The sequence below is a fragment of the Heliangelus exortis genome, chromosome 18, assembly GCF_036169615.1.
Source record: "Heliangelus exortis chromosome 18, bHelExo1.hap1, whole genome shotgun sequence".
NCBI lineage: Eukaryota > Metazoa > Chordata > Aves > Apodiformes > Trochilidae > Heliangelus > Heliangelus exortis.
This window is the reverse complement of record NC_092439.1, coordinates 12,009,699-12,035,342: the sequence shown is the minus strand read 5'-3', so window position 1 is coordinate 12,035,342 and position 25,644 is coordinate 12,009,699. Positions and strand designations below refer to the sequence as shown.

The 25,644-nt window shown below is 41.1% G+C and overlaps 2 protein-coding genes across 5 annotated transcripts; one reads left to right on the top strand and one right to left on the bottom strand.

Annotated features, from left to right (window-relative positions):
- On the top strand, positions 1–15,914 carry TSG101 (tumor susceptibility 101). Of its 3 annotated transcripts, none has more exons than XM_071761641.1 (10): positions 1–140; positions 3,149–3,233; positions 4,529–4,594; positions 5,169–5,332; positions 6,311–6,437; positions 7,857–7,923; positions 9,521–9,615; positions 12,829–13,031; positions 14,451–14,690; positions 15,581–15,914. In XM_071761641.1, exons 1-10 carry the CDS (start codon positions 99–101, stop codon positions 15,668–15,670), a joined length of 1,179 nt encoding a protein of 392 aa, XP_071617742.1. In that variant the 5' UTR covers positions 1–98; the 3' UTR covers positions 15,671–15,914. The 3 variants fall into 3 exon arrangements, with proteins under 3 accessions (XP_071617742.1, XP_071617740.1, XP_071617741.1); XM_071761639.1 differs by having other exon boundaries at positions 16–140; positions 9,524–9,615; XM_071761640.1 differs by lacking the exon at positions 1–140 and adding an exon at positions 2,241–2,273.
- Positions 15,915–16,402: 488 nt separating this feature from the next.
- LOC139804411 (L-lactate dehydrogenase A chain) lies at positions 16,403–23,235 on the bottom strand. Of its 2 annotated transcripts, none has more exons than XM_071761642.1 (8): positions 22,874–23,235; positions 21,262–21,393; positions 20,440–20,557; positions 19,584–19,757; positions 18,964–19,137; positions 18,002–18,119; positions 17,417–17,540; positions 16,403–17,247 (listed from the first exon to the last, which is right to left on the bottom strand). In XM_071761642.1, exons 2-8 carry the CDS (start codon positions 21,382–21,384, stop codon positions 17,083–17,085), a joined length of 996 nt encoding a protein of 331 aa, XP_071617743.1. In that variant the 5' UTR covers positions 21,385–21,393; positions 22,874–23,235; the 3' UTR covers positions 16,403–17,082. The 2 variants fall into 2 exon arrangements, with proteins under 2 accessions (XP_071617743.1, XP_071617744.1); XM_071761643.1 differs by having other exon boundaries at positions 22,856–22,958.
- Positions 23,236–25,644: the final 2,409 nt, after the last annotated feature.

The window sequence follows — 25,644 nt, the reverse complement described above, 5'->3', positions numbered from 1 at the left end:
GGAAGCGGGGGGCGCGGGTGCTTCCGGTCGATGTAGGGGCGGGGCGGGCGGCGGCACCGGGAGCGGCGGCACCGGGGGCGGAGGAGGGGGCGGCCGCCATGGCGGTCTCTGAGAGCCAGCTCAAGAAAATGGTCGCCAAGGTAACGGCGCGGACGGGTCACCGAGAGCCCCCGCATGCCCGAACCGGGGGGCTCCGCGCTGCCTCTGCTCCTCCGCCTCCCCCGGTGCGCGGTGCGGGCCGCTCTCCGGGCCCAGGCGGCGGCAGGCTCAGCCGCAGCGGGGGCCTGGGCAGCGGGGAGCAGGGTCCCGGTGCGGGCCCGCTCGGTGCCGGGCAGGGCCCGGTGTCTCCCTCAGCCCCGGGGTGGCCGTCGCCCCTTCCCCGTTGGCCTCGGGGCGGGCGGGCAGGGACAGCCGGCAGCCTGGGCCCGGTCCGGTCCGGTCCGGCAGCCTGCGGGGAGCGGTCGTGTGGGCAGGAGGGCTGTGTCCGGTTGTGTGCTGGAGCCCGGGGTAGTGGGTGACACCGAACCCCAACGCTTTCGGGGTCCGCAGTCTACGAAGCTTCAGTTGTGGCGGAGGGAACCGCCGGAGAACGCGGAGCAGTGCCCGGGGGGGCACCGGGGCGGCCCCGAGCTGCCCGGTGGGGCTGAACGGCGTCGTTTGCTTTGGTGTGGGCAGGGAGAGGGGTGCGGGGGTTACCTCCTGGGTTTGGGGCAGCACCAGAACCTCCTGGAAGGGAATGGGGGGTGACCGCATCGAACGGAGCCGTGCGGGGCTGTGCTGCTCTTCCAGGGAAAACTGCAGCTTGGAATCGAGTTCCCCTGAGGCTGGGAGCTTAGGGGGAGTTCTGGTTCGGTTCGGGGGGTGGGTCTTAGCAGTGTTGAGTTGTCGTATTTGCATAATTTTAAAGTGAAATACGGTAGGTGAGGATCTGATTAAAACTGAAGAAACCTTATTAAAGGGTCTCTCACCTGCATGGAACTGTAAGCAATTTTTTTTTTTAATCTGCTCGAAAATGAGTGCTGAATGCTAACTTGGTGTCAGCAAATGAGATCAGGTAGATGTCTGTATAGACTTTTCTGCCCTAAATGAATTATTGCCATGGTACAGAAGAAAAAGAATTCCAGGTAGTCTCCTGTCCTGTTTTGCCCATTTTGTACCCCCGGTGCTATCTGACTCCTTTTAAGTTCAAAGTGTAATCTACTTAACAGCTGAAGAAAAATATTTTACTACTTTGTTTTTCAAAAGCAGTTACACCTTCTGTTCTGTAGAGGAAAGCTTAGTGCTATTTCCCCTATTGAATAGTTCAGTTATGAAATAACAAAATACTGAAGCCCTGGTTTGGGTGAACATAAACACTTATTTTCACTCAGGTATTTACCTCCTGTCTAATCTTGAAAAGCTTTATCACTCTGATCTGTTTCCTGGTCTGTAAAATGAGGAGGAAGCATTTATTTTCTGAGAGCAGAAGAGAAAAAAAAAAAAGCTTAGAAGTTCAGGATTCACATTTAGTTGTAGAAATCAGTAGGATTTTTTATTTTACAAAGGTATTTTTGACATTTCATGAAACATTCAGCTGCTTACCATATGAACACAGGAAAACATTGTCGTGTAATCTTCTAATGTTCCTTAGAATGGAAAAGAGAAGCAAGCACAGAAAAGTATACTTCAACAGCTTAAATAAGAAATTTCAGAAAAGCCTTCATTCTCTCTAGGAAACACTTCATGTTTAATTTTAATTTACAGAAGTTCAGTACTGAAAGGAATTGCTGATTTAGTACTTAATTGTGCTTGTGCTGGTAGCTGGAATCTTACAAGATGGTCTCTGCTAAGTAAATAATTATTCATCACTTGGTGTAAAACCTGCAGCAATAGTGTTTTTCTTGTTTTTCTGGGGCACATAAAAACCTGTCTTGATTTTCAGGCATGGGGCCTAATTTTTAAAAGCCCTGTGGGTAACCAAATTTTGGGTTTTATCAGCCTGTCCACCACAGGGTGCTGGAATCCCACGGAGTGTTTTATCTATTCCCTAAACTGAGACTCCTGTGCCAGTAGTGGAGCTGCATCCTGGCTCTTGTGCTTCTTAGGAGCTTGTTAGTGGAAGCCAGTTCTTTTTTTAGTAGTGATTATGGCAATCTTCTTGAATATGTGTCCTGTACCATTGCTGCTCTTTCCCACACACCAGTATTTTCCAGCCTGACCACACAGCTGGGAAGGGAAGTCCCAGCATCCCCCAGAGTGCACATGCTTTTTGTGACATGATGGGAAGGGGAATGGTGTGTTCATCATTGCTCATTAAATAGGAGTTACCACACCCAGGAGTAGCATCCTTGTAGATAAGAGGAAGGAGAATTAGTTTCTTAGAGTTTCTTCTTAGAATTTGTTTCTTAGAGTTTCTGGGCCTTTTGTCTTCCTACTGCTGTTGAATGAAAGGTTGCTGTCCATGTTTCTTAAGACACCTGAAGATTGTCCATTTAAAAAACAAAGGTATTATAATGAAAGCATCATCAATGGACACTGTTAGTTTTGGGGTTTTTTTTAGTGGTAGTTATCAGGAGGGATGGCTAAAGAGATGGCTAAAGCTCTCTCTTGTCTGTGGATTGTAGTTCTGAGGAATTCCATAGCAGTGTTTCTGTGTTTACACATTTGTCCTGTGAGTTTCTCCCTGCTCCTGATGGAAGGGAGTGAAACCAGTATTATTGCTGACAGTATCATGCCTTGAAATGTCTGCTTTGTAGTTGATAAAATGCATAAAAATACTGATCCATGACTGATAAATACTGCAATGCTTTGAGCAGTGCTGTGAAGGACTCCTCTAAGGTTCATATTCACATAGCTGTGTCTCATGAATGTTCAAAACCTCACTATATTTGTTCAGAGCTGAGTGAAATGCAGCAGCTTTCCCCAGATCACTTTATGTATCGAAGACAAAAAGCATCTTAGGACCTTGGTAAAGTTTGGTAATTTACATAAGCAGTGTTCTGTTAAGTAATATGGAGAAATAGATTCTTAAGCCAAAATAAGAATGGAGAGGGATGTCCATATATCCATGTAAGCTCTCATTAATGTAGTCTGTTGGGTAAAGTAAAACCAAATTAAATGGCATTGAAAATTTAGTCTCTGAAGCAATTAATTCTCTCTTGTTTTCCAGTATAAGTACAGAGACCTAACTGTACAGGAGACAACCAGTGTTATTACCCAGTACAAGGACCTCAAGCCTGTCATGGATTCATATGGTCAGTCTGTGCAGGAGAAAAATTTTGCTATTGAATTTTTGATGGTTTACATATGTTTGGTAATATTTGTGGGGAAAAAGTTAAATAAAATTAGAAAACATAACTTGAATTTCTCTTCTTGATCTTTGACATCAATACTTCCTTAGAAACAGACAGTTACTTCCTGTAACAAGTTTTCTGTATTGCTCTGTCCCACCTGCCAAGAAGCATTGCATTTTTCACAGCTCAGCTTTTAGCAATTGCTCAGTGTTGTCATTTCAGTTATGATCCTGAGGGTGCTGCTATCCTTCAAATGCAGCTTTTCTGTCAGAGATGTCTACAAATATTTTTTATATTTAGAAAGCACTTTGAATCAGTGAACAAATGTTTCAATAAAAATAATTGTTGCAGTCCTTAAGTGTATGAAGAAAGCACAGTCAAGTATGTGGGAAATTATGAGGGATTGTTTTAAATCTAAATTAACAATTACAATAATTGTTTGTTAGTTTTTCTAAATCTGACTAAATTTGGGTGTGTTAAATGAAGATGGTATCTAGGATCAGCTCCAGAGGCTGAGATTTCACAAGATGCAGTGAGCCAGCATAGCTGCAGAGCTCATCCTCCCAATCACTTTTGTTTAACTTTCACCTGTGGGATTCCTCTGCAAGCTGATTTGTATTACCAGTACATCACCAGACTTTATATTCTTCTGGTTTCTAAATTCTAAATCTGAGAAGTATTGAGAAGCTCTCAATACTGAGAAGTATTGAGACATGGACAGGTCAAAGATAAATTAGTTTAGGTTGAATAGTTGGAAGCCAGCAGCTGTCATGGAAATAAAAATGCATGCAGTGAATGGAGTATCAGAAACAACAGTGAAAGGATTGTGGTTGGAATAACAAGCTTGCATAATGAAAGTTCTTGCTGATGTGTTTGAAAAAAAGCATAAGTAATTCTTTGTAATCCTCAAATGATAGCTGTTTTTTAAATGGAGTTCAGACTATCTTTGCAGTAATTTGTATGGTTTGCAGTTTTTATGGTTCCAACATGTTGTGTTTGGCCTCTGAATGAGGAAGCAGCTTTATTTGCAGAGAAGGTAGTTTGACAATAATTAGTCATTTGTTTCTCAGAAATAAGTTACTTGTAAGAAGTTGACTGTAGACAATCATTTTCTAGTCCATAAGCATTTAACAGCAGAATATTTCAAGCTGAGTTTCTATACTTGTAACATTTGAAATCTTACATTAATAGGGTCCACAAATACAGTGCATGTAGCAAATACATTTGTTTTAAAAACACTGTTTGTTTCCTTTCAGTTTTTAATGATGGTTCATCTAGAGAGTTGATGAGCCTCTGTGGAACCATTCCTGTGCCTTACAGAGGTATGCTCTTATTATTATTAATATCATCACCACCAGTTTTTCCCAAATTACATGAGAAGCTATTTAGATTTGTCCTGCTTCAGCTTCATTTCTTTGGTGATCATTATTTTGTTGAAATCCTTTTCTTGTCTAAAGTATAATGTTTTAAGGACATTGTTCCCTACTTCTGCTGTGGATTAAAGTTCTGGTGTTGAGCACTGCTTCTTCAGCCTTGTACAGCTCTGTAACATCTCCCTTCTGTCAGTACAGTGTTTTTCAAGCTCCTCAACTGCATGGGGGTTGCAAACCATTTGCTGCTGAAGCTAGCAATAATTCTTATTAAGGTCTAGTAGTGTTGCATCACAGAACAAATGAGAAAGTATTAGTGGTAAATGATAATTGTAAATCAAAGGTAAATAGCCCTGAAAAATGTTGAGTTCACAAGCATATTGTGAATTTTATTTTGAATGTTACTAATAAACTTTGACTTCTGTCTATGTGCAGCTGAATTTCCTGAATTGGGGAGGTTTTTATAAATGCAAGAGGTCAGACAGATGGCATAACTTTAAAAATTATTTCAAAACATTTTTTCTAGGTAATAAATACAATATCCCAATTTGCTTGTGGCTGCTGGACACCTACCCTTTCAATCCCCCAATCTGTTTTGTCAAACCCACTAGCTCTATGACAATAAAAACTGGGAAGCATGTTGATGCCAATGGAAAAATATACCTTCCTTATCTGCATGAGTGGAAATATGTAAGTATAGTGGAACTTGAAATCCTCAAATTTCTCACTTTCAAATTCCTTTAGAATGCTTTATTATTCTTAACAAAAAATGTAATCTTTATTAGAGTTCTGAAAAAAGTTTTAAATGAAAACAACTGCTTATTATTTGAGATGTTTGTAATATTGTAATTATTTGTAAAATTTGTAATTTGCAAATTGTAATTTGTACATATTACAAAAATAATTTGTAATTATTTGTAATCCAGTTCAGGATTGCATTCTGTTGCCTGGTATATTGCATCTTTAGTTACAGTGTGTCTGGTTTAACAGAGCACTGAGGTGAAGATCTGTGAGATAAGAATATTTACAGAAGGAAAATTGTAAATTCTGTGAAACGCCTCTGGGCTGAAATTAATCTCTGTGACCAAAATGCACCCGTGTGGGCATAGTTTTTGTGTGCATAGTTCCATAAAAAGTGATTAACAGGAATACATTTATTAAGTGTGGGTGGTAGCTCAGCCCTTGGCATGGTAACAGTGGGAAGTGGCTGCCCAGGTCAGGACGTGCCCAGGTCTGGGACAAACAAGAGGATCATCTAAAGTACAAGTGATACAGAATTCACTCAGTGTGAGAGATTGACAAGAATAAGGTAAGTGGATTATAGAGCTAAGAAGATCTGAAAATAGGATATTTAATCTGGTGCTGCATTCATGATGCTCATTCTTATTTTGGGAAAATGAAATCCTACCTGTATTAACTGTGGTTAGAAGCTGAGAAGCCCAGTTTAGGTAAATTTAAAGGAGGTTTGTGCTACTCCTTAATGGTTTAGAATATTTTTTTTTTCTCTTGAGCCATTTTGAACCTGAACAAAAGCTCTATGCTTCATGAAATTTAAATGTCAAAAAACTTGGTGAGCTGTATTTTTTCATGTTTTGTTACTGTTTTGTCACCATTGTCAGTCAAAACTGTTCATGAAATCAACAGCCTGTGACTTGTTTGCCCTCACAGCCCCAGTCAGACTTGCTAGAACTGATTCAGGTCATGATTGTTGTGTTTGGTGAGGAACCTCCAGTCTTTTCCAGGCCCACTGCTTCATCAAGCTACCCACCCTACCAGGCAACAGGCCCACCAACCAGTAAGTGCTCATGGCTACTAATTTCTACAAAAACTCACATTAATATCCCAAAGCATATTGTTGCTCTGCATAGTTTGTCAGCAGCCAGGGATTCTGCTCTAGAATGACTTTCTGTATTTCTGCCTAATGAATTCACCTGTGCTGCACTTGACTTTTTTGAAGTATGCTGAAAGAGTATCTGTTATTTCAGCTTTTGGAAGGAAGGGAAAAATCAAGTTTGTATTTTTTAAAAAAACTAACACACACACCCAGGTCCCTCAAGACAATCAGTAACCTGTCAACATTCAGGGATAACTTTAAAGGGAGATTATTCAGGTAACTGTGTTTGCATCCTTTTTTTAATTTTTTAATTCTAATAATACAAGTCCATCTGCTAAGTTTCCTGCAACCACTGATTACATAAGCTAAGGCATAGTGCCTGTGTTTTCTATGCCCACACTCTTGTTTTGGGTTTGTGGGGATTTTTTAATAACACTCACTAAATATGAAAAAACCCACCTTGTGATTTTTCATTCTTCTCTGTTGATCTGGTACTCTTGAATACTCGTTTTCTTGCACAAATTCTCAAGACTTTGATTTATTTAAACTTCTGGAAGCATCTTATTTTAGAGACTGGGGATAGGTGGGTGGAGGGAAAAAGGGGAAGCAAGAGAGAGAAAATCCTGGAAATTCTTCCAAAAGGAGATGCCCTGGAAAAATAGAACCCAGCAGAGTAGACTTGCTCGAGCCAAAGACTGGGGCAGGAGGAGGAGCAGATCAGCCACAGGTCATTTTGTGATATTGTAAAACTTCTATGCTAATTTAGTGGCAGAGCAGCTCTATTTGTGGGGTTTAAATTTTTGCTGTATTTTTAAGGATCTGTCAGTTTTCTATCAAAATGCAGCTTTCATCACATCACAGTGTTACAGATGAAAAGCTGAAGCACTCTGTCAATACTCTCAATACTCTCCCTCCAAACAAAAGGCTCTTGAAAAATATTTACCAAAGTTTATAGGTTAGGATCATCAGAAATGGAAGATTTGCCTGCCTTTGGGAAAATGTGCTTGGATTCAGAAAGGAAATTCTAACTGGTCAGTATTTAGAGGGGAGATCTGCTGCAGTTTAATGCTTCATGTGTTCTGAGGAGCAGCAGCTGCCTTGGTCAGTTGGCACAGAGGAAGCTCACAACAAAAACCTGCTTGTATCCCTCCTGCCAAGCTGCACGAGGGCTGCCAGGGAATCCTCTGGGAATGCTGAGAGAAGGGATGGTGTTGGAGAGTGCAGGGAGCACAGTGTGGCCATAGAATGGCTTCTCTTACTCCTCTTGGTTCATTGTTCAGTAATATTCTGAAAAGCATCTGACTGCAGATGAGTGCATCTCACTGAATATATGTTAAACTTCTGAAAAGTAAAAATATATCATGTTATTATTTTATTTAGCTTCCTATGTGCCAGGCATTCCAGGTGGAATATCTACTTACCCAGCAGGAAGCACTCCAAACCCAAGGTAAGAACCTCTTTAGCCCATTCTTATTTACCTATTAGACAGTTTAACTGAAAATAACTTCCTGGTTACTTTCATATGGTGCTTTTGTTGTATAATTCTCATGTTAGCAGCTTTTTTTTAAAGTGAGGACTGAATTCTTGCCAATAGCCAGAAGAAGGTTTGGGAAAGTTTTACCTTCCTTACTGCTCCTTGCTTCAAATGCAATACTTGGGTGATAAATACATTTTGAAATTTATTACCTCACTTCCAGTTGTTGACTTGCTTCACTCATGTACTGGCTTAGTTTTTATAAGGTTGGTATCTTTACATGATATATAAATAGATACAGCTCTACAAGTTGGGGGATTTTATTAGTATTTTTAACATTTTTTGGGGTATTGAGCCACTCAAGATATTGAACAGAACAGTTGCTGGATACAAACCTTGTGTCCTGCATAAATTCAGGGCACTCTACAAGAATTTTAAAGCCACCAAATTATTTTAAAACTTTCTGTCACTAAAAATGAGGTTTTCTTTAAGTATGTTATAAAATAGTTTGGAATAAGGCTTTTCTAGAAGTCTTGTGTTCTGTCTTAGCAAATAATAAGATGCTGATTGCTGCCTCCCAGTGGATACTTACATTTTTTCACATTAATTTTTCACATTAATTCTTTTAATTACTGATATCCTTATGTCCTGATTTTGTATTGGGAGCATATAAGGAGTTGTTATACTGTGTAATATGGTGATAAAAAAAAAAAAAAAAAAAAAGTTAAAACCCTCCAACCATTACGAAAGTAGAGTGAAAAATGGGGATTTTGATAAGCTCCTATGCCAGGTTGTTTCCCACTTAATATGATTATTTAAAATGCTCTTAATGTTTTCATGAAAAATAATAAAATAACTAGTTTTAAACTATTGTAATTTATGAATTAATAGAAAGGTTTTAAGAACTGCTAAGTTTGCACCTATTTGGAGATACACAGAATATTAATTTTAAAAAATTTTACATTTTCTTGGGCCATTTTGTTTACCTATAGCCATGGCTGATACTCTGATCCAATGGTGATGATTGTCAGTCCAGTACTGACTCATTTGGGTCCTTGGTTCAGTGAGCAAATGAATACTTTAGGCCTCCATCATCCTTCAGAACAAGCATAAGAATTTCTGGGGGAGCTTCATTTTGCAACCCTATTTTGCACAACATATCTAGGTTTACATAAGTCAGTTAAATATTGCCATTTAAAATTAACAAATCAAATTTTCTGTTTGTGAGTTTGTGGCTAGCAAAATTTCTTTTGGATCATTTGTTGCATGGCAAGTTAGAAATTGCATGGGAAAATGAAAATATTAAAGAGAATTTGAAAGGGTCCAAATGCTTTACCAGGCAATAACAAGAGAGCATTTCAGATAAAATGGTATCTTTGTAAACTGTACCAGAAATACAGATTGTGAAAGAAGAGAATGTGAAAAGGAAAAGTGAGAAAGTAGAGCTTGGCCTGCAAGTTAGACATCTCATTATGTAAACAGCTGTTTAACCTGTTGGCACAAGGTTAATATATGTGGATGGCATTTTACAAATAGTCAGATAACATTGGTGAATCTTTATCTGTCAAAGCAGCTACCCCAACTATCCTTTCCCGGGTGGAGTTCCATTCCCAGCAACCACCAGTGTTCCATACTACCCTCCTCAGCCTCCTGTGACCACTGTTGGTGAGTAGCTCTGGAAGGATTTCTCTGAGCTGGAGCTGCCCTCTGTAGCTGATCTGTTGTAAGGAAATAAAATGGAAAAAGGATTGCATTGACTCCAGGATTGTATTGATCATAGAATCATAGAATCATAGAATCCTAGGGGTTGGAAGGGACCTGGAAAGATCATCTAGTCCAACCCCCCCTGCCAGAGCAGGGCCCCCTAGAGTACATCCCCTAGGAACGTGTCCAGGTGGGTTTTGAATGTCTCCAGTGAAGGAGACTCCACAACCCCCCTGGGCAGCCTGTTCCAGGGCTCTGTCACCCTTACAGTAAAAAAATTTTTTCTGATATTCAACTTGAACCTCCTATGCTCCAATTTACACCCATTACCCCTTGTCCTATCACTGGTCACTACTGAGAAAAGCCAGTTGATCTCCAGTTAAAACAGTTATTAAAAATAAGGATAAAGTACATTTTATGTCCTTCATCTTATATTTTATTTAGTCAGGAACTTGATAAATTCCTGGCTTTGTGCAGTGTGTTGTGTGTGCTGTATGAATAGTCTGAAGAACACTGTGTGTAACTACCTTAAGCTTTTTTTCTCACACTTTAAGGTTACTTTGGATTGTCTCTGTTGCTCTGTACATTGTTGTGCTTTGTAAGAATGATTTGTCCTCATTTAATCATCTACTGGACTCCTTTTGTTTACTCCTTGTTTATATTTTCTTTACTTCAAAAGCTGTAGCTACCTAAAGCAGAGGTTGCCATTGTGTTTGGAATGAGCTTCATGTTCACTGAGTTTCTTCTCCAGTCTCTTTTCTCTTCCTTCTTAATGGTCCCTACTTGTTACTTCCTTCTCTTTAGCATCAAGATCCATTGTGTGTCTTTTCCCAGCCTGCTGCTCCATGGCCCCATGCTGGAAAAATACACATTTTGTTTTCTACTCTGCACCTCTCTGTGGGTGTGTGTGTAACAGACTGGGAACCAGTGATAAGGGTCAGCTGGTTAAGGGAGATGTTGGTGCAGTAGCTCTCCAATTGGATATGGTCCTTTTGGAGCAGTTACATGGTAAGGATGTTGTGGTGGTCTTCAGAGTGTCAGTTGTTTGTAGTCTCTGGCACCATAATTTGAAAGTGCACCCATAGGTTCTTCATTTCACATATGAACTCTCCATTATTTATGCACCTTCTTCCATGCAGAACTGTGTGGATTTTGAAATTTTCATGCACACAAATGGTGAAAGTTCACAGATTAGCAAAGGAAAATAGATGCTCCTACTTTACCATCATTTCATTTCTGGCACATAAGTTTAGCAAAACCAAGCAGTGACCTTGGTTTGTATAGGATTAAGTATAAGCAAGGGTCTGTCTGCCTGCCACTCATACCATCACCTCTGCTATAGTTATTGAGCATTAGCAGTCCAAGAAGCAGACACTGTCCACAAAACATGCTGTTAATTTCAGAGAGAGCAGTCACTGAAATGTAAACTGAAAAGTAAAACTCACTAAAAAGAAAATTGGTTCTGTTCTAGCTCAAACCAAGACCATCTCTTCTACCCCGAGAGACTGCTGTGATAGATGATACAGTCATGGACTACATGAACTTAATGAACTTCTGTGTGGAAAGACAAATCACAAACTAGTGATCTGTATATGTGTATGTGTGTATATATATATATATATATATATGTGTGTGTATACATACACACAAAAAGCAGTGGTGACTTGAGTATGACCTAAACGGTATAGAGTAAGGGATGGAATGTCTTGGTTTGGTAAGAATAGAGCCAGTTCTCTTTTCAGTGATTTTACTTTTCAGGTAGATCTCTTCCAAGACTGCCAAAATGCCAGATTTTGCAGTGGCAATGTAACACTGGACTGATAGATTTGCTGCAGGTAGGTGAAAGTCATACAGCTGCTATGGTTTATCTTTTGTGCCAAATGAAATGCAGTCATCTCTAATCATCCACTGTATTTGCTGTGCTGTTTGTTGTTCTGTGTTGTTGAGGGGTGTTTTAGGGTACAGCATATTCTTCTTCTTTCAGCTGCAAATGTTTATTTCCACTGAAGGTTGTTTGGACTGTGGTTTATTGTGATAGGTTTGTTTTTAAGAGCACAGCAGGTGGTACAACTTTATTTAGAGTTTTATGCCAGTGGTGATGAAGTGTTTCCTTTGTCAGCTTAGTTGAAATTGAATCAAAGTGCTCATTCAGAGTGGCTTAAGTTTTTTATATCTGTCATTTCAAATAGTCCTTCAGGGGTTTTATTTCTGTTCAGTCCCCTGCCATTAATTACCTTTATGATGCACTTACTGGTTTGATGATTCTCTAAGGCCACTTCTGAAATCAGACTCGGCCTGGTAAAGGTTTTAAGGGTTTCAGTGCTTTGTGGATTTACTTGGCTCTGTGCTATAAAATGTTCCCTGAGCTGGGCCAATTATGGAAGTGACAGAAAATGCTAAGAGCTCATGCTCTTTAAGGTGATACATAAAATCTGATTGGGCTGTATGAAAATCATCCTTTATATATTCAAAGACCTCTCTCATACCTATTGGCACTTCTATGCAAACTTTCATTGTGTGAGGTGTATTGTGATTCTTATTTTTTTTCTCTGTCCTACTTGAGTGCTCAAGTGAGCCTTGTATAAAATCTCCCAGTGTGAGGGATATCAGGAGGAAAAAAAGCAGGACTGATGCCTGGTTCTGACTTTGTGTTAGAGAGTAGTTATGCATTATTCATTACACAGGATAAACAGTAACTGAATTCATGCTGATGATATTCTTGAAGTGAAATCAGGCCTTTTTGGTTTGACTTGAAACTTGTGTATTCACATTTGTCTTCCTTAAACAGGAAGCCCTAAACTGAATAAACTCTTTGTCCCAAGTAGTTTGACTAACGTGGTTTGAATTTTACTTCTCAGTGTAGAAACTTCTATTCTTGTTTCCTTTCCATAAGAGCAGCAATTATGAATTCCTGGGTTTGTGTGTACAGTGCCATTTGACAGCTTCACTTGCTGTCCAATTTTAACCATCTAACTAGATGTTTATTAACTATCAGATTGATGGTTAACCAAAGATGGAAAATAATCTTGTTGATTGGTAACAGAGTGAATTGCTCAAGACAGAATTGTCAATCAGATCAAGTGTTGGGACATCTATATTTTCATAGGGCTAACTTGGCTTATCCTGAAGTACAGAAACGAGTTAATTTCATGCTTGTGAATTTTCTTTTTGCAGGACCCAGTAGAGATGGAACTATCAGTGAGGATACCATTCGAGCTTCCCTCATTTCAGCAGTCAGTGATAAACTGAGGTGGAGGATGAAGGAGGAGATGGATCGGGCACAAGCTGAGCTCAATGCCTTGAAACGGACAGAGGAGGACCTGAAGAAAGGACACCAGAAACTGGAAGAAATGGTAACTCGCCTGGATCAAGAAGTGGTAAGCTGAGATGAAACACTGCTCTGTGTCTGAGTCTTCTTGGTAGTCAGCAGAAGCATGTAATCAATTAATTATTAGGCATCAACAGAATACCATGTGTTGCTTTTTAAATATATGTTCTCTTTTAAAACTGTGCTGCATTATTTCAGACTTGAAGCAAGTCACATACAGTGACTGTCAGATGCTTTGTCCTCTATGTGTCTTACAAATGTCAGCATTCAGTAGTAGAGGAGCAGTGTTGTTTTTCCACAATTTCCCTATGAAAGATACTAGTGGAATGAGTTTATTTCATAACTGTGTCTCAATTTTTGAGTCATAATAACAGCAGCACTGGAGAATATTTCAGTGTTTTGTGCAGAGGCACTGATTATGGTCACAGCCTCCTTGCATATCTTGCAGACTTACCCTTTCCCAGACAAGAGTCTTTCCTTCTCTGCTCAGGAATTCCTGCAGTTTTACACTAGGACCTGACATCTGCTACTTGTGTTACAGCTCAGGAGTGAGATTTTGGGATTGATGAGCTGTTTCTGAAACCGAGTGCTCAGATATGGTGTGAAAAAAATAATTAGAAAGTATTACTAAGGGCTAGAGAATAGGAGATACATCATGTCACCTTATAAATCTGTGATGTGTCCACTTTAATTAAGTGTGTAATTGTAGTCTTTCCTCTATTGGAAAGAATGGACACAATAACTGCAGATGTTCCATGCCAAGATAAGAGGGATGGATGATGGAGCCTATCAGACAACTTCCACATAAGACATAACTAAGCAAGCTAGGACTTCAGTCTGGGAAAAAGACAGGCAGGACAGAGAGAATGGAATATGATAATGGTCTGTACAGCTTGGAATAACATGAGGAAAATCAGTGTTGTACAATCTCCTCTAGTGTTTTAGGCTGTGGTACAGAAAAAATAGCAGGAGGCAAATTCAAATGTAGCAAAAGGAGGTGCTTCTCATATAGGTGCATAGGTTAAATTATATGTATAGGTTAAATTATAGTTACCATTAGTGGGTAAAGCCAGCATATTCTGTTTCCTGTCAATATAGTTAAGTGTTTGTGTGATCCATTTGCAGCAAAATTGTACAGGAACCTACTCCAGAAGACACATCTTGAAATAATTATTTTGGGTTTGATTTTATTATCTTTCGCTGGTTTAAATGGTTAATTTTTCTGAAGTGGCACCTTCAAAATCCTTAGACTTCTCTACAGTTATAAATTGATAATGGATTGACATTACCTAAAATAGCCTTTTTTAAAAAAAATGTGAAAAAAAAGAAAATCTATAGATGGGTAGCTCTTTCACAAAAATGGTAATGGAGATGAGTAGAGAAGGATTCAACTGACATGTCTAAAAATCTTTCTTTACACTTGTCTCACAAGAAGACTTAAGAAACAAATTAATATTTTTTTTTCTAGGCTGAAGTTGACAAGAACATTGAACTTCTCAAGAAGAAGGATGAGGAGCTCAGTTCTGCCTTAGAGAAAATGGAAAATCAGTCAGAAAATAATGATATAGATGAGGTTATTATTCCTACAGCACCACTTTACAAGCAGATCCTGAACTTATATGCAGAGGAAAATGCAATTGAAGACACAATCTTCTATCTTGGGGAAGCATTAAGACATGGAGTGATAGATCTAGATGTCTTTTTAAAGGTAAGTAGTTTCTTAGGATGTGTTAAGATAGACATTCTAAACATGTTTAAATACTTGGCACTCTTGTTTAGCTAATTAATGTTAGTGATTTCTTCACTGAAGAGGATCCTGTAAGAACATGAATACTTATATATTGAAAAAAGTTTTAAAAGAAGAATTTCAGAACTAAAAGACCACTAGAGATTCAAAGTCACCTGCAAGTTTTCATATAATCTTATCTAATAACATTCCTTTATTTTGAACTTATGTGCATGATGATGGTACATGAAATAAAAAATTGATATGTTGTTATTTTGAAAATATTAAACCCCTTTTTTTTTTCATGGAATAAAACTGCATCAAATGTGTATGTCAATGTCATTAATGTTGCCATTGGATCTGGAAAGATTAGGATGCTGAAGTGTTAATAGTCTGTACAGGAGCCACTGATTAACAAGAGTTACCAGTCCTTCCTTTTCCTAACAGTTGAGGTTCCCCCCAAGTTACCACTTTTAAGCTTTGCTTTTAACTCCCATTGTACAATGCACTGCATAGAGACATTATTTCCTTCTGATGTAGCTTGCTAATTCTGTTTATCTAATGTTAAATGACTGTTATGTGGGAAGAGCATTAGTCTAACTTTGGAGTAGATATTACTACTTTTCTCTTTGCTAAAAGCACATGCAGAGTTAACTAAAATCTCAAAAAAATATACTATATAGTATGTACTAGGTACCAGTGATTGCACTTGTTAGCCACCTACATGTCATTTTTAAGCCATTTTGTGCCCAGTGTATTCAGGAGTTTTAAAAACTGACAAACTGTTTAGGTCATGGAATGTGTCAGGGTTTGAAAATTTGTACTGCAGGGTAACTGAGATGCTAAGCACCACTTTTTCTTTCTCTCTGCAGCATGTACGTCTTCTGTCTCGCAAGCAGTTCCAGCTGAGGGCGCTAATGCAGAAAGCAAGGAAGACTGCTGGACTCAGTGATCTCTACTGAATTCTCAGACTTCAGCTGGGAGGTTTAGATTTCTTTGTGAAGCAGCCATTCACTTGATATTTCTCTTAATCAGTAGGTGCCCAGAGTAAGTTATTACATCATTCACGTGTAAGATATTTTGAATCAATAATATATTTTCTTTTTGGTAAAAACTAGCTTTTATTAATGCACTTTCTATCTTCTGTAATCTTTGTGCTGGTGGACTTAACGCTGAATAAAACTTCTTGCATATTTTCTTCCTCTAGGGAACTGTGTACAATGTGGTTTTTTTCCCCACAGACCTGGTTTATGCAGAATCAGTTTTTTCATAGAATGGTTTGGGTTGGAAATGGACCTTAAGAATCATCCAGTTCCAGCCTCACTGCACAGGCAGGGACAGGTTGATCCAAGCCCCATCCAGCCTTGCCCTCTTCCTTGTAATGAGGGATATTCTTTTAATATATTAGTGACAGAGAAAATGGACAAATCATTTTTATCTACTTTGAGGAGTAGCTTTGATCATTGTTTCTATGCACAGGTGCTGTTCAGAGTTTTTTTCTTTCATGCCTACCCTGAAATTGTTAGGAAGTTCACTACATAATATCTGGAGCCTACAGCAGAGTAGCTGCACACCTAACACTTTTACACAGGTAAGGTTTAAATTAGTGTGACTGAAAAAATGGGTTTAGATGGGTGCAAGTGGAGCTGTATCTTGGAGACAAAGCCCTATAAAGAAAACAAAGAGCCAGAAGGAACAGTTTGTGGTTTTATTGGTGCTGGAGCTGGTACTACACTTGGACAGTCTTGTTGCATTCAGAAATCTTAACCGTTTTTTTTTTTTTTTTTCTCCAAACGTTCTCAGAGGATAAACTTTACAACCAAGCTGATACAGTACACAAAAATAAGGTTCTCTAAAAAAAAAAAAAAAAAAAAAAAACCACAAAAATTCCAAAAGCAGTGTTAGGAAAATACATTTGGACCTACGAATAGTGAAATATTTAAGCTATTCAGCCAGCAGAGAAGGTTGGTCAATTGGCTTGACAATCCTTTAACTGCAAGAAAATAGTCTTTGGTTTCACATTGTGTTACAATTAGTTACTGACTGCCTGTTCTGAACCAACACTAAACAAGATGAGGAAAAGGCAAAGGGTTTTCTAGGCAGTGCTGCTTTGAATGCTGGATTTCTGTCACACCACTTCACTGTACAAGACTGACTAGGTTATCTAGCTCTGGCTAAGAACAGGGGTGTCTGAACAGGGAAAACCCTAGAATAGTTTCCTAATGCTATCTTGATGAAACTTTTGTTCAGATTTGAGCTGCTTGTGTGTTCTAGTTGATACATACATTGAAAGATTTGACCTACTTAGGAAGTGCAATGTGAGACAAACCACTAAACCCATTAAAATTGCAAAGAGTGAACTGCTTGGACAGACTTAAAACTGTAGTTCCTTCTGGATTCCCCAGAGTGTGTCTGCACTCTTCCTTAATTTGTCCTCTTCCTCAGGTTTTAGGATCATCTTCACTACATCAGTAATGCCATTACTGCCCAGTATACAAGGAACACTTAGGAAGACATCTTCTTTTATTCCATGCATGCCCTGAAAAGTAGGTAAGGATAGTTAGGCTAGAATTTGTGCATGTCTGTATTTTTATAGAGTATTCTACAACTAAAGTTCAGTTGAAATTAAATTAGGTTATCATTGTTCTTCAGAATTCCCAAGGTTTTTAGTTCTCAGTAAAACAATCTACCCAAAAGGAGCTACTCACCTTAACAATTGTGGAGATTGGGTGCACTCTTCTCAAATTCTTCATAATAGTTTCAGCTAGATCTGCCACAGAAAGGCCAATAGCCCAGGATGTGTACCCCTTCAGTTTGATGACCTCGTAGGCACTGCAGAGACAAAGTTGCTCAGTAAAAATAAGTAAGGATCACCAACTGAAATGTTTGAAGTTTGTAAGAACAGCTTCTAGTGGTGTCTTAATTGATTTGGAGACATTAGAAGCTTAACTGATTTGCTGCCAGGACTAAAATTTACTCAGAACTGAAGAACTTAATTTACATTTTACTATTATTTTTTATTTCCCACAGTTATACTGGAAATTTGGAAGTTGAAGCACTTCCCTAATTTTAAGTTAAGACTGTGAAAAATCAACTCTGCCAAATCTACATTAATCCTTAAAATATTATTTCAAGTTCTATTATCTCTGTATCTTGATATTAGTTTTGGGCTACTACAGTATTTGAATCCAGATATGGATACTGCAGCTCAGAGGTGCTCTAGCTCTTCATCATTTGTTCTCATGTTAAAAAAAAAAAAAGGGGAAGAAAAAAAAAAAAAAATCAGTATTTACCTGTCCACCACCTGCTTATGGACCTCTTTCCACTGTTCCTTGTCTGCATCAGTTCCCAGATCTGGATGAAGAGCCTTCAGGGAGACACCAGCAACATTCACTCCGCTCCAGACAGGTACTGAAAGTTGCACACAGATTGATTACCTCACAGGAACACTTAAGGTGTTTTTTCTCCTTCCCAAATTAAGTTAACATAAGAACTAAAGTAATCAGCCCCACGTCACTGATTTAAATATGACTTTAAATATAGATTTGCTCTGCAGATCAGACTAACTTGCAGGCTGAGAACCCAGGAGCAAATAAGCATCTTTCTTTACAAATGATGTCACAATGTCTTAATATACCTTCATTAAATCAAAACACCTAGGCAACATGAACTAAAATGACAGTAACTAATTTGCAAAGGTTTCTCAAAGTAAGAATTTATTGCAAATGAGTCCTCGTGAGTGTCAGGAAGCAGACAGTACTGCTCAGGTGCTGCTAGAGGAAGTACAGGTTAAGTAAAGAGCAAGCTGCTCTTTCTCCTATCATTTAGACTTGCCTCTGCACTTAAATTGCTGTAAATGGTTCTTGAAGTAATCGAGAGATGCCAGTAGAGACAATGGCATGACTACCAGGAAGCTTAGTGCAGATCTTTGGGAGTCCCTTGCAGGGACCTTCACCCTCTTGCTTCTTCTATTTTTTATTTTTTTTTCTTTTAGAGTTCTGGGAACAACTTAGCCTTAGAAAACTTTAGCCTCAGATTACAGTAATGACCTTTTCCAAGCAGAGTAGCTCAGGTCAAATACAGATCATCTAGGGTTACTCTCTGCAGCAGAAGACTTAAAGCAGGACTTGCATTGTTACGGTGCTGCAGTGCAAAGATTTTTAAACAACATTTTGCTGTACCTTTTGAAGAAATTTCTTGCCAACAAACTATCAGAAAAACTCCTCTGCAACAACCCGATGGATTTCACCCTTACCACTGGAATCTCCATGCTCTCCAACAATCCATCCATGGCAGCTCAGAGGATGGATGCCCAGTCTCTCTCCCATGAGGTGACGGAAACGTGCCGAGTCCAGGTTGCAGCCACTGCCAATAACGCGGTTTTTAGGAAAGCCACTGATCTTCCAGGCCACGTAGGTCAAAACGTCCACTATAAACAGAACAAGGATGATTAACAAGAGCCATCTGTGAGCAGTTTGTTAACTAGGATGGTATCTCCCATTTATATGTAAAGATTTTCTCTGCACACTAGCTTCATGGCATACAACACAGTGAAGCCAGGCCCTGCAGTGGGCCAACACAAGGACTGTTTCAAGGGTACAACTGTGAGGCTGTGTATGCTACACATGCAATTATCAGTGCCTCTTACTGTGTCCTATGCTAAAGACAAAAGGCAACTGAAGACCCAAGTTGGAGGCAATCTGGTTTACTTCTCAGAAGACCACCTTACGGAGTGCAGAGAGGGAAGATGACTCTTCTTGCTACGTGGTTACGTGTATAAATATTTTCTAGAAGCCTGTTCTCAGTCATACTGATGTCTCTTTACTGAAGAAAAGACTATTTTCTAAGCTAACATTAAGGCAACACAAGACAAACCTGGGTTTGAGACAATGAGCAGCTTGCAGTCAGGGCTGTATTTAACAACATTGGGAATGATGAACTTGAAGATGTTCACGTTGCGCTGGACCAAGTTCAGGCGGCTCTCTCCCTCCTGCTGACGGGCACCAGCAGTGACAACCACCAGCTTGGAGTGTGCAGTCACACTGTAATCTGCAGACAAAAGCCTGTGTCAAACATGGCCTCTCCCTACACACTGTTCAGAACAGTTCTCAATTCCTTTTAGTATTGATTCCTGAAATTTGAGGGTGCTAAAATTCTGGTAATTGTTACCCTAGGCCTTTTTTTTCTCTAAGTGAAGTTTCACGACTGCTTCCCTGCCACATGTGGCATCCTTAAGGGCACATCAGAGCCTTCACACATAGGAGTCAGGCAGTGGTACTGCATACTTTTCAGGCATAGATGGGCATGGGGCAGCTGTTGGGATGCCATGCAAGTGCTGTGCAGGAAAGTGAGAAGGCTCTGCCCTCATGACCTATTATCTGTGGCCACAGCAGCTGCACATTAACTAAGGCATGAGATGGCTAGCATTTGCCCTGGTCAGGTTGCCACTAACTTTTAAGATGCCAGACATTTCTGGCCAAGAAGTAAGCAGTTATCACATTCAGGGCTTAACTGGCTGTGAAATAGTTCTCAAAGGTGCAGGAATACTTAAGAAAATGATCTTTATATATTGAGTGATGAACTGGGGAACAGAGGATTCCGAGCTGCATCAGCCTTAACAAAGTCTGTGACACAATCTCAGCTGAGCAGAAAAAAGTGAAGGGCCCATTCTGAGATCTGAAGGGGCTGTCTCCATTTGGAATTAGTAAGTACATCAGAGCCAGCTACTTGCCTTTGCCAGAGACAATCTTTGGTGTTTTAAGGAAGAGGCTGCCATGCTGGAGATCCAGCATCTCTCCTCTCAGCTTGTCCTCCACAACATCAACAAGGGCAAGCTCATCAGCTAAGTCCTACAAGAGACCAAGATTAAGTAGTAAGTTTATTGCCTCTTTGAGCAAAGTGCCTGATTCATCAATTGAAGTTTTAATTCTTTTAAAAACAGTGATCTATTTAAGCAACTTTCTCATGTAAAATACTTGTTGCCAAGTAGTCTCCAGGGATATCCACTCTATTAGTTAGTTTAGTACTTTTTCAAACCACATTGTGTGGAAATGCTGTACAAGTTGGCATGACATCGATGAAAAAATAATTCAACAGCTGTTCATGAACAACAGTTAAGAAAAGCAAGCCTGATTTTTAGCACAGCATTTTCCATATAATAATGCAAGACAGAGGATGAGAAGTTCAGAGTGTCTAGGACCACTTTTTCCAGTCCATACTGCAAAGAAGTATTCCATCACAATCTGCTTCAGGCAAAATGACACCTCAGTGCTTAAATCTGGAAGTTGTTCAAAGATAAATTCAGCTCATAAGCAAAAATGATACACAGAGCATGTTCTGCCTGATAATGGAATAAATCTGATTTACAAGAACTGCAGCTGTTCATTCTCTGTCAGTAGGTTGATTGCTGCTCCATTTCAGGCTCAACCTGGACAACCAAAAGTTCATGTTGTGTGCTAGCCAAATCAGTCTCATAAGAGACATTACTTTTTGCAACTCTTTTATGCCTCGGATAGTCACAAGTCTGCTGCTTCATCCCCAGCTTGACACTTACCTTCATCAGGATGCTGATAGCACAGGCCATTCCAACTGCACCCACACCAACCACGCTGATCTTATTCTGGGCATGACCCTCCTGTTTGTGGACATTTTGGATGAGCTGGTCTTTGAGGGACATGGTGCACTGCTGCAAGGAAAGCAACACATGATTTCTCTAGGCTTGGAAGCTTTTACTGAAACCAGATTTTTTTTATCAAGCAAGACAGGCCTTATTCCAGGATGACAAGAAAATGGAGATAAATCACTTGCCTAAAGCATCTGGAAGTACTGCCTGTATGCAGCAAAATTATTTAAAAACTGCATTATTGATGACAATGTACTGTTTAAACTGGCAATAGCTTTCCCTCAGCCTGAGAACCACTGCTTATATAGCTGTGTGGCACTCCAGCAGCATTAGAATGATCATCCATATTACATTTAGGCAAAGGAAGCCATTTTAGTACTTCTAATCACAGCATGATCTGGCAATCTCCATTCTGCTCCCCTGAAAAACTGGCACACCACGCCCTGAAGGCTTCCCAGAACTGAAGCTCCAACACTTCAACAAACCCTTCTTAAGCACAGCGTGATCCTCAAAGTAAGCTTCACGGATTTGTTTTTAAGTGAGAACTGTGCAATTTTGAATTCAGACGTCTGGAGCCTGGTGATACCATCTCTCTCTCTCTCTCTCTCAACTTTCTCAGCTACCAGCTGCGTGGCAGCCTGGTTACACGGGTTCTAAATCCGACAGCCACGGGCGTACTGGAATGCCACGTCGGAGCACTGACCTTCCCCTCGGGTCCCCGCAGAAGCTGACACCCTGCTCAGCCGGGGAGCGCTGCACTGGCAGCAGCTCAGCTCCTGCCCCACCGCAGAGCCCGGGGCAGCCTGGCAGCAGGATGCAGGTCCAGACACAGCCGGGTTCTGGAGCCAGTGCTGAACAGGCAGCGACCGGCTCAGGGCAGGAAGGGCCACGCAGCGCTGCGAGTTTGGGGCGAGGAGGGACAGGAAGCCAGCAGGGCCCGTATTTAGTTAAGAGTTGATCAGGTTCCGTCAGTCTTCATTTGCAAAAGCCTCCTGAAGCGTGGCCCAGCACAGTGCACACTCTCTCCATGTGCCAAGCTCTCCCTCTGCGCTGGAAGAACTTCCACGTGCAGGGCTCAGAGGAGCATCCACTCCACCATTCCTGTGGCACTTCACATTTTTTTTCTCTTTTTAGAGTGCCAAAACACGGAAGAGGGAGACCCAGTAGCCGAGGTGGGACGTGAACGCTCTGTTCCAAACACAGCCCCCAGCCCACCCGCACCGCCCTTTGCGGGCTCGCTCCCCGCAAGCTCCCCGAGGCCCACGCACGCTTTTACCGATTAAGACAAGTAAGTTAATTAACAGGCTGGAGCCGAGAGGGGGAGGATGACGAGGCAGTCAGTGCACATCCCCAGTCAGGGCAGGGTGTTGGAAATGGTGCACAAGGCCGCCGAGCAGGGCGTGGTGCCTCCCCGGGATGAATTCCGAGGCTGTGCCCGGTGGCTCCTCACCCGGGGGGCTGGTGGCCAGCGCTGCCCACACCCCCCCTCTCTTCAAGCCCCCACCTCCCCCTCCCCAAAACCCACCGGAGCGATCGCACGTACCGAGCGTCCTCACCACAACGGCAGCGGCGGTTACGGCGGGGGGGGAGGTGTCCACGGGCTTTAAGTAAGGGCCGGGCGGGTGACGTGCGGTGGGTGGGCCGCGGCGGTGGAGACGTGCCCGGAGACACGTCGGGGTGGGGAAGGAGGGGGCGGTGGGACCGTGCTCGGGATGGGAGCGGGGAAACTGAGGGTGAAGCCGGGAACGTTGGGAAGCTGGGGAAGGGACTCAGCCCCGCCTGGGGCTCTCCAGAATCACTCTTTAGGGGCTGTTGAGGGAGTTGAACCCGTGTGCTAGCACAAGGGGGTCCGTGCCCTCGGGGAAGATCTCCCGCCTGCTGTTACCGACCGGGATGGGTGGAAACGTCTGAAACGTTGGCTCGAGGGCACGGACCCGCCAGCCGTTCCGGCTCTGGAGCTCCGAGGGGCGTTGAAGCTGTTCCTACCCTCCTGTCCCGGCCACACCACCCCTGTGCTCCCCGTCGGCACAAACCCTGCGGGTCTGCGGCCTGTGTTCCCGATGGAGCCTCGGGTCCCGTGGCTGGGAACCTGATTGCCATGTCCCTCTGTAGATGTCTCAGGTTTTTTTCTTTGTTACAGACATAGGATGGCTGTGTATTCCCATGTAATTCCCACTCGGTGGTTAAGTTACATAAGCAGAACCTTCCCGGCTCTGGTCCCGGAACGGCCTCGCTGCGGGACTCGGAGTGAAGGGGTTTCTCGGGAGAGGCTGCAGATGGAGCGCTTCAGTCTCCTCAGCAGTGCCTCAGACAGGGCAGAGCACTCGTGTTTTCCTGTCACTGCTGGAAATACCCTGACTGGGCTCCCACTTGCCATTCCCACAGTCACACCATGCTGTTGGCTCCCTGTCACCCTCCTTGGCCACTAAACTCTGTCACGTTGCTTACTGCTTGCTAGGACACCAGCAAAGAGCAAAAAACATTATTTCCTGCACGCCTGAGGGCTTTCAGTTTTATACTGTGCTACACAGTTGTCCCACAAAACTTTTTATTAGTAAGCCCATGCTGCCTTTTATTCATTTATTCACTGAATTTTGTGTTTGTACTTAAACTTCCCTCCACGAGTTTTCCCGAAGAACTGCACAGACATCCAAAGCACAAGCCCAAAATGCTTCCACCGTGCCTCACTTCTCCAACACTTGCTCTTCTCTAGTCCTGTGGTAATGCCTCCAAGTCTGTAAATTTACCTATAATCTTTATATCTGGATTTCTGTCTTACTATGCACCAGGATTCTGGGAATGAGAAAGTCTGGTTCCTCCACTTGGAGCAGAGCAGACTGAGGGTTTTGTTTGCCAATTGCCTGTGTTCATTTATTATCCCATACCCATTTCTCCCCTCCACCCTTCCTCTTAGGCATCCTGTCTTTACCCTATGGATTAACATGTTCATCCTTACCGAAAATCAGGGAAACATTAATTTAATCTTGTGTGAATAGCTGGGTTACTGTTATTTTCCCATTCTTGTTTCACAAGGATTCTTTTTTGTTTTCCCAGACCATCCCAGTGACAATTCCCTTCTGCTACGGTGATCTGATGGGAATGGGACCCTAAAGCCTCATTGTTTCTTTTACAGTCCAATGGCAAATCAGAAAAAACAAAAAATAGGTGAAAAAATATCTAGAAATGCTTGAAACATAGAATAAGGAGATTTACATGAAATAAGCCATAAAAACCCCAAAATTTTATTATAAATATAAAGACCATCTTGTCTGCTGAAGCAGGTTAAATGTAATAACCTTATCAGCTGCAAAGCTATGTGTGCTTTGTTCCTTGCTGCTGCTTAATGAATGAGGGATGCTTGTGAGTTGTGCCATGTCAGAAGACACTGGTAGCTAAGGAAGGGAAAGGGGGGGTAGATGCTGAGTAGGCTTAATGCCACATGATTGAAGAATAAAAGGAAACCATATAATTTCCTTCTGTCATTCTGAATTATGCTGAGCTCACTGAGCATCTTGTTCTACCACAAGTCTAAAGGATGGATTAAATAGTTTAGTTTTGCATCCCAGGAATCTGTTTACAGTGGCTTTATATGAATGGGACCAGACATCTCATCCAGATTTTGGGTTCCAGATATTGGGCAGGACAGAAAATTAACATCTGACAGGAATGAAGATGACAAAGAAATATTTTCTCCCAATAAAAATTTTGCTTCTGAAAGGTTTAAATGTGAGATAAGAGGCTTCTAAAACAAGGCTGGATGGATAAATTAATGAGCATTTTAAAAATGTGTAACTGATGTAGAGTGTGTGGCATTTTACTGCTGTCAAAGTGAGACCAAGGCTCCTAAGATAAGAATGGTGGTATTACAAGATTGTTCTTATCCTGTGGTTTTTACAAAACAAAATTGGGCATGGTTTTTAGGATATAATTTCTATTAAAATCTTAACTTGCTCATGTTTGTATTGCTTGTTACCAAGAACAGAACCAAGAACAAATCTCTGTTACTTCTAACATAAAACAGCAGGTTATCCTTAGCTGTGTGGTGCCTATTCAGTTCTACCTTTAGTAGAGCAGCCCAAAGCAAGCTGACAAGGATGTTTCAAACCATCCTGGTCCCAGCATATCTTCTTTCATGATAAGCAGATCAGCAGGACTGTTTTACTAAAAAATAATGTCAGTTTTTACTACACCAGTGTTAATTCACCTGAATTACAAAACTGAGAAGAAGGCTGCGACAGCCAATTTTTTTTCTTTTATGTGTCCTTTGTGATCTTAGTAGCAGCAGTAGATGCTCAGGAGAAAAGCTGTCATCTG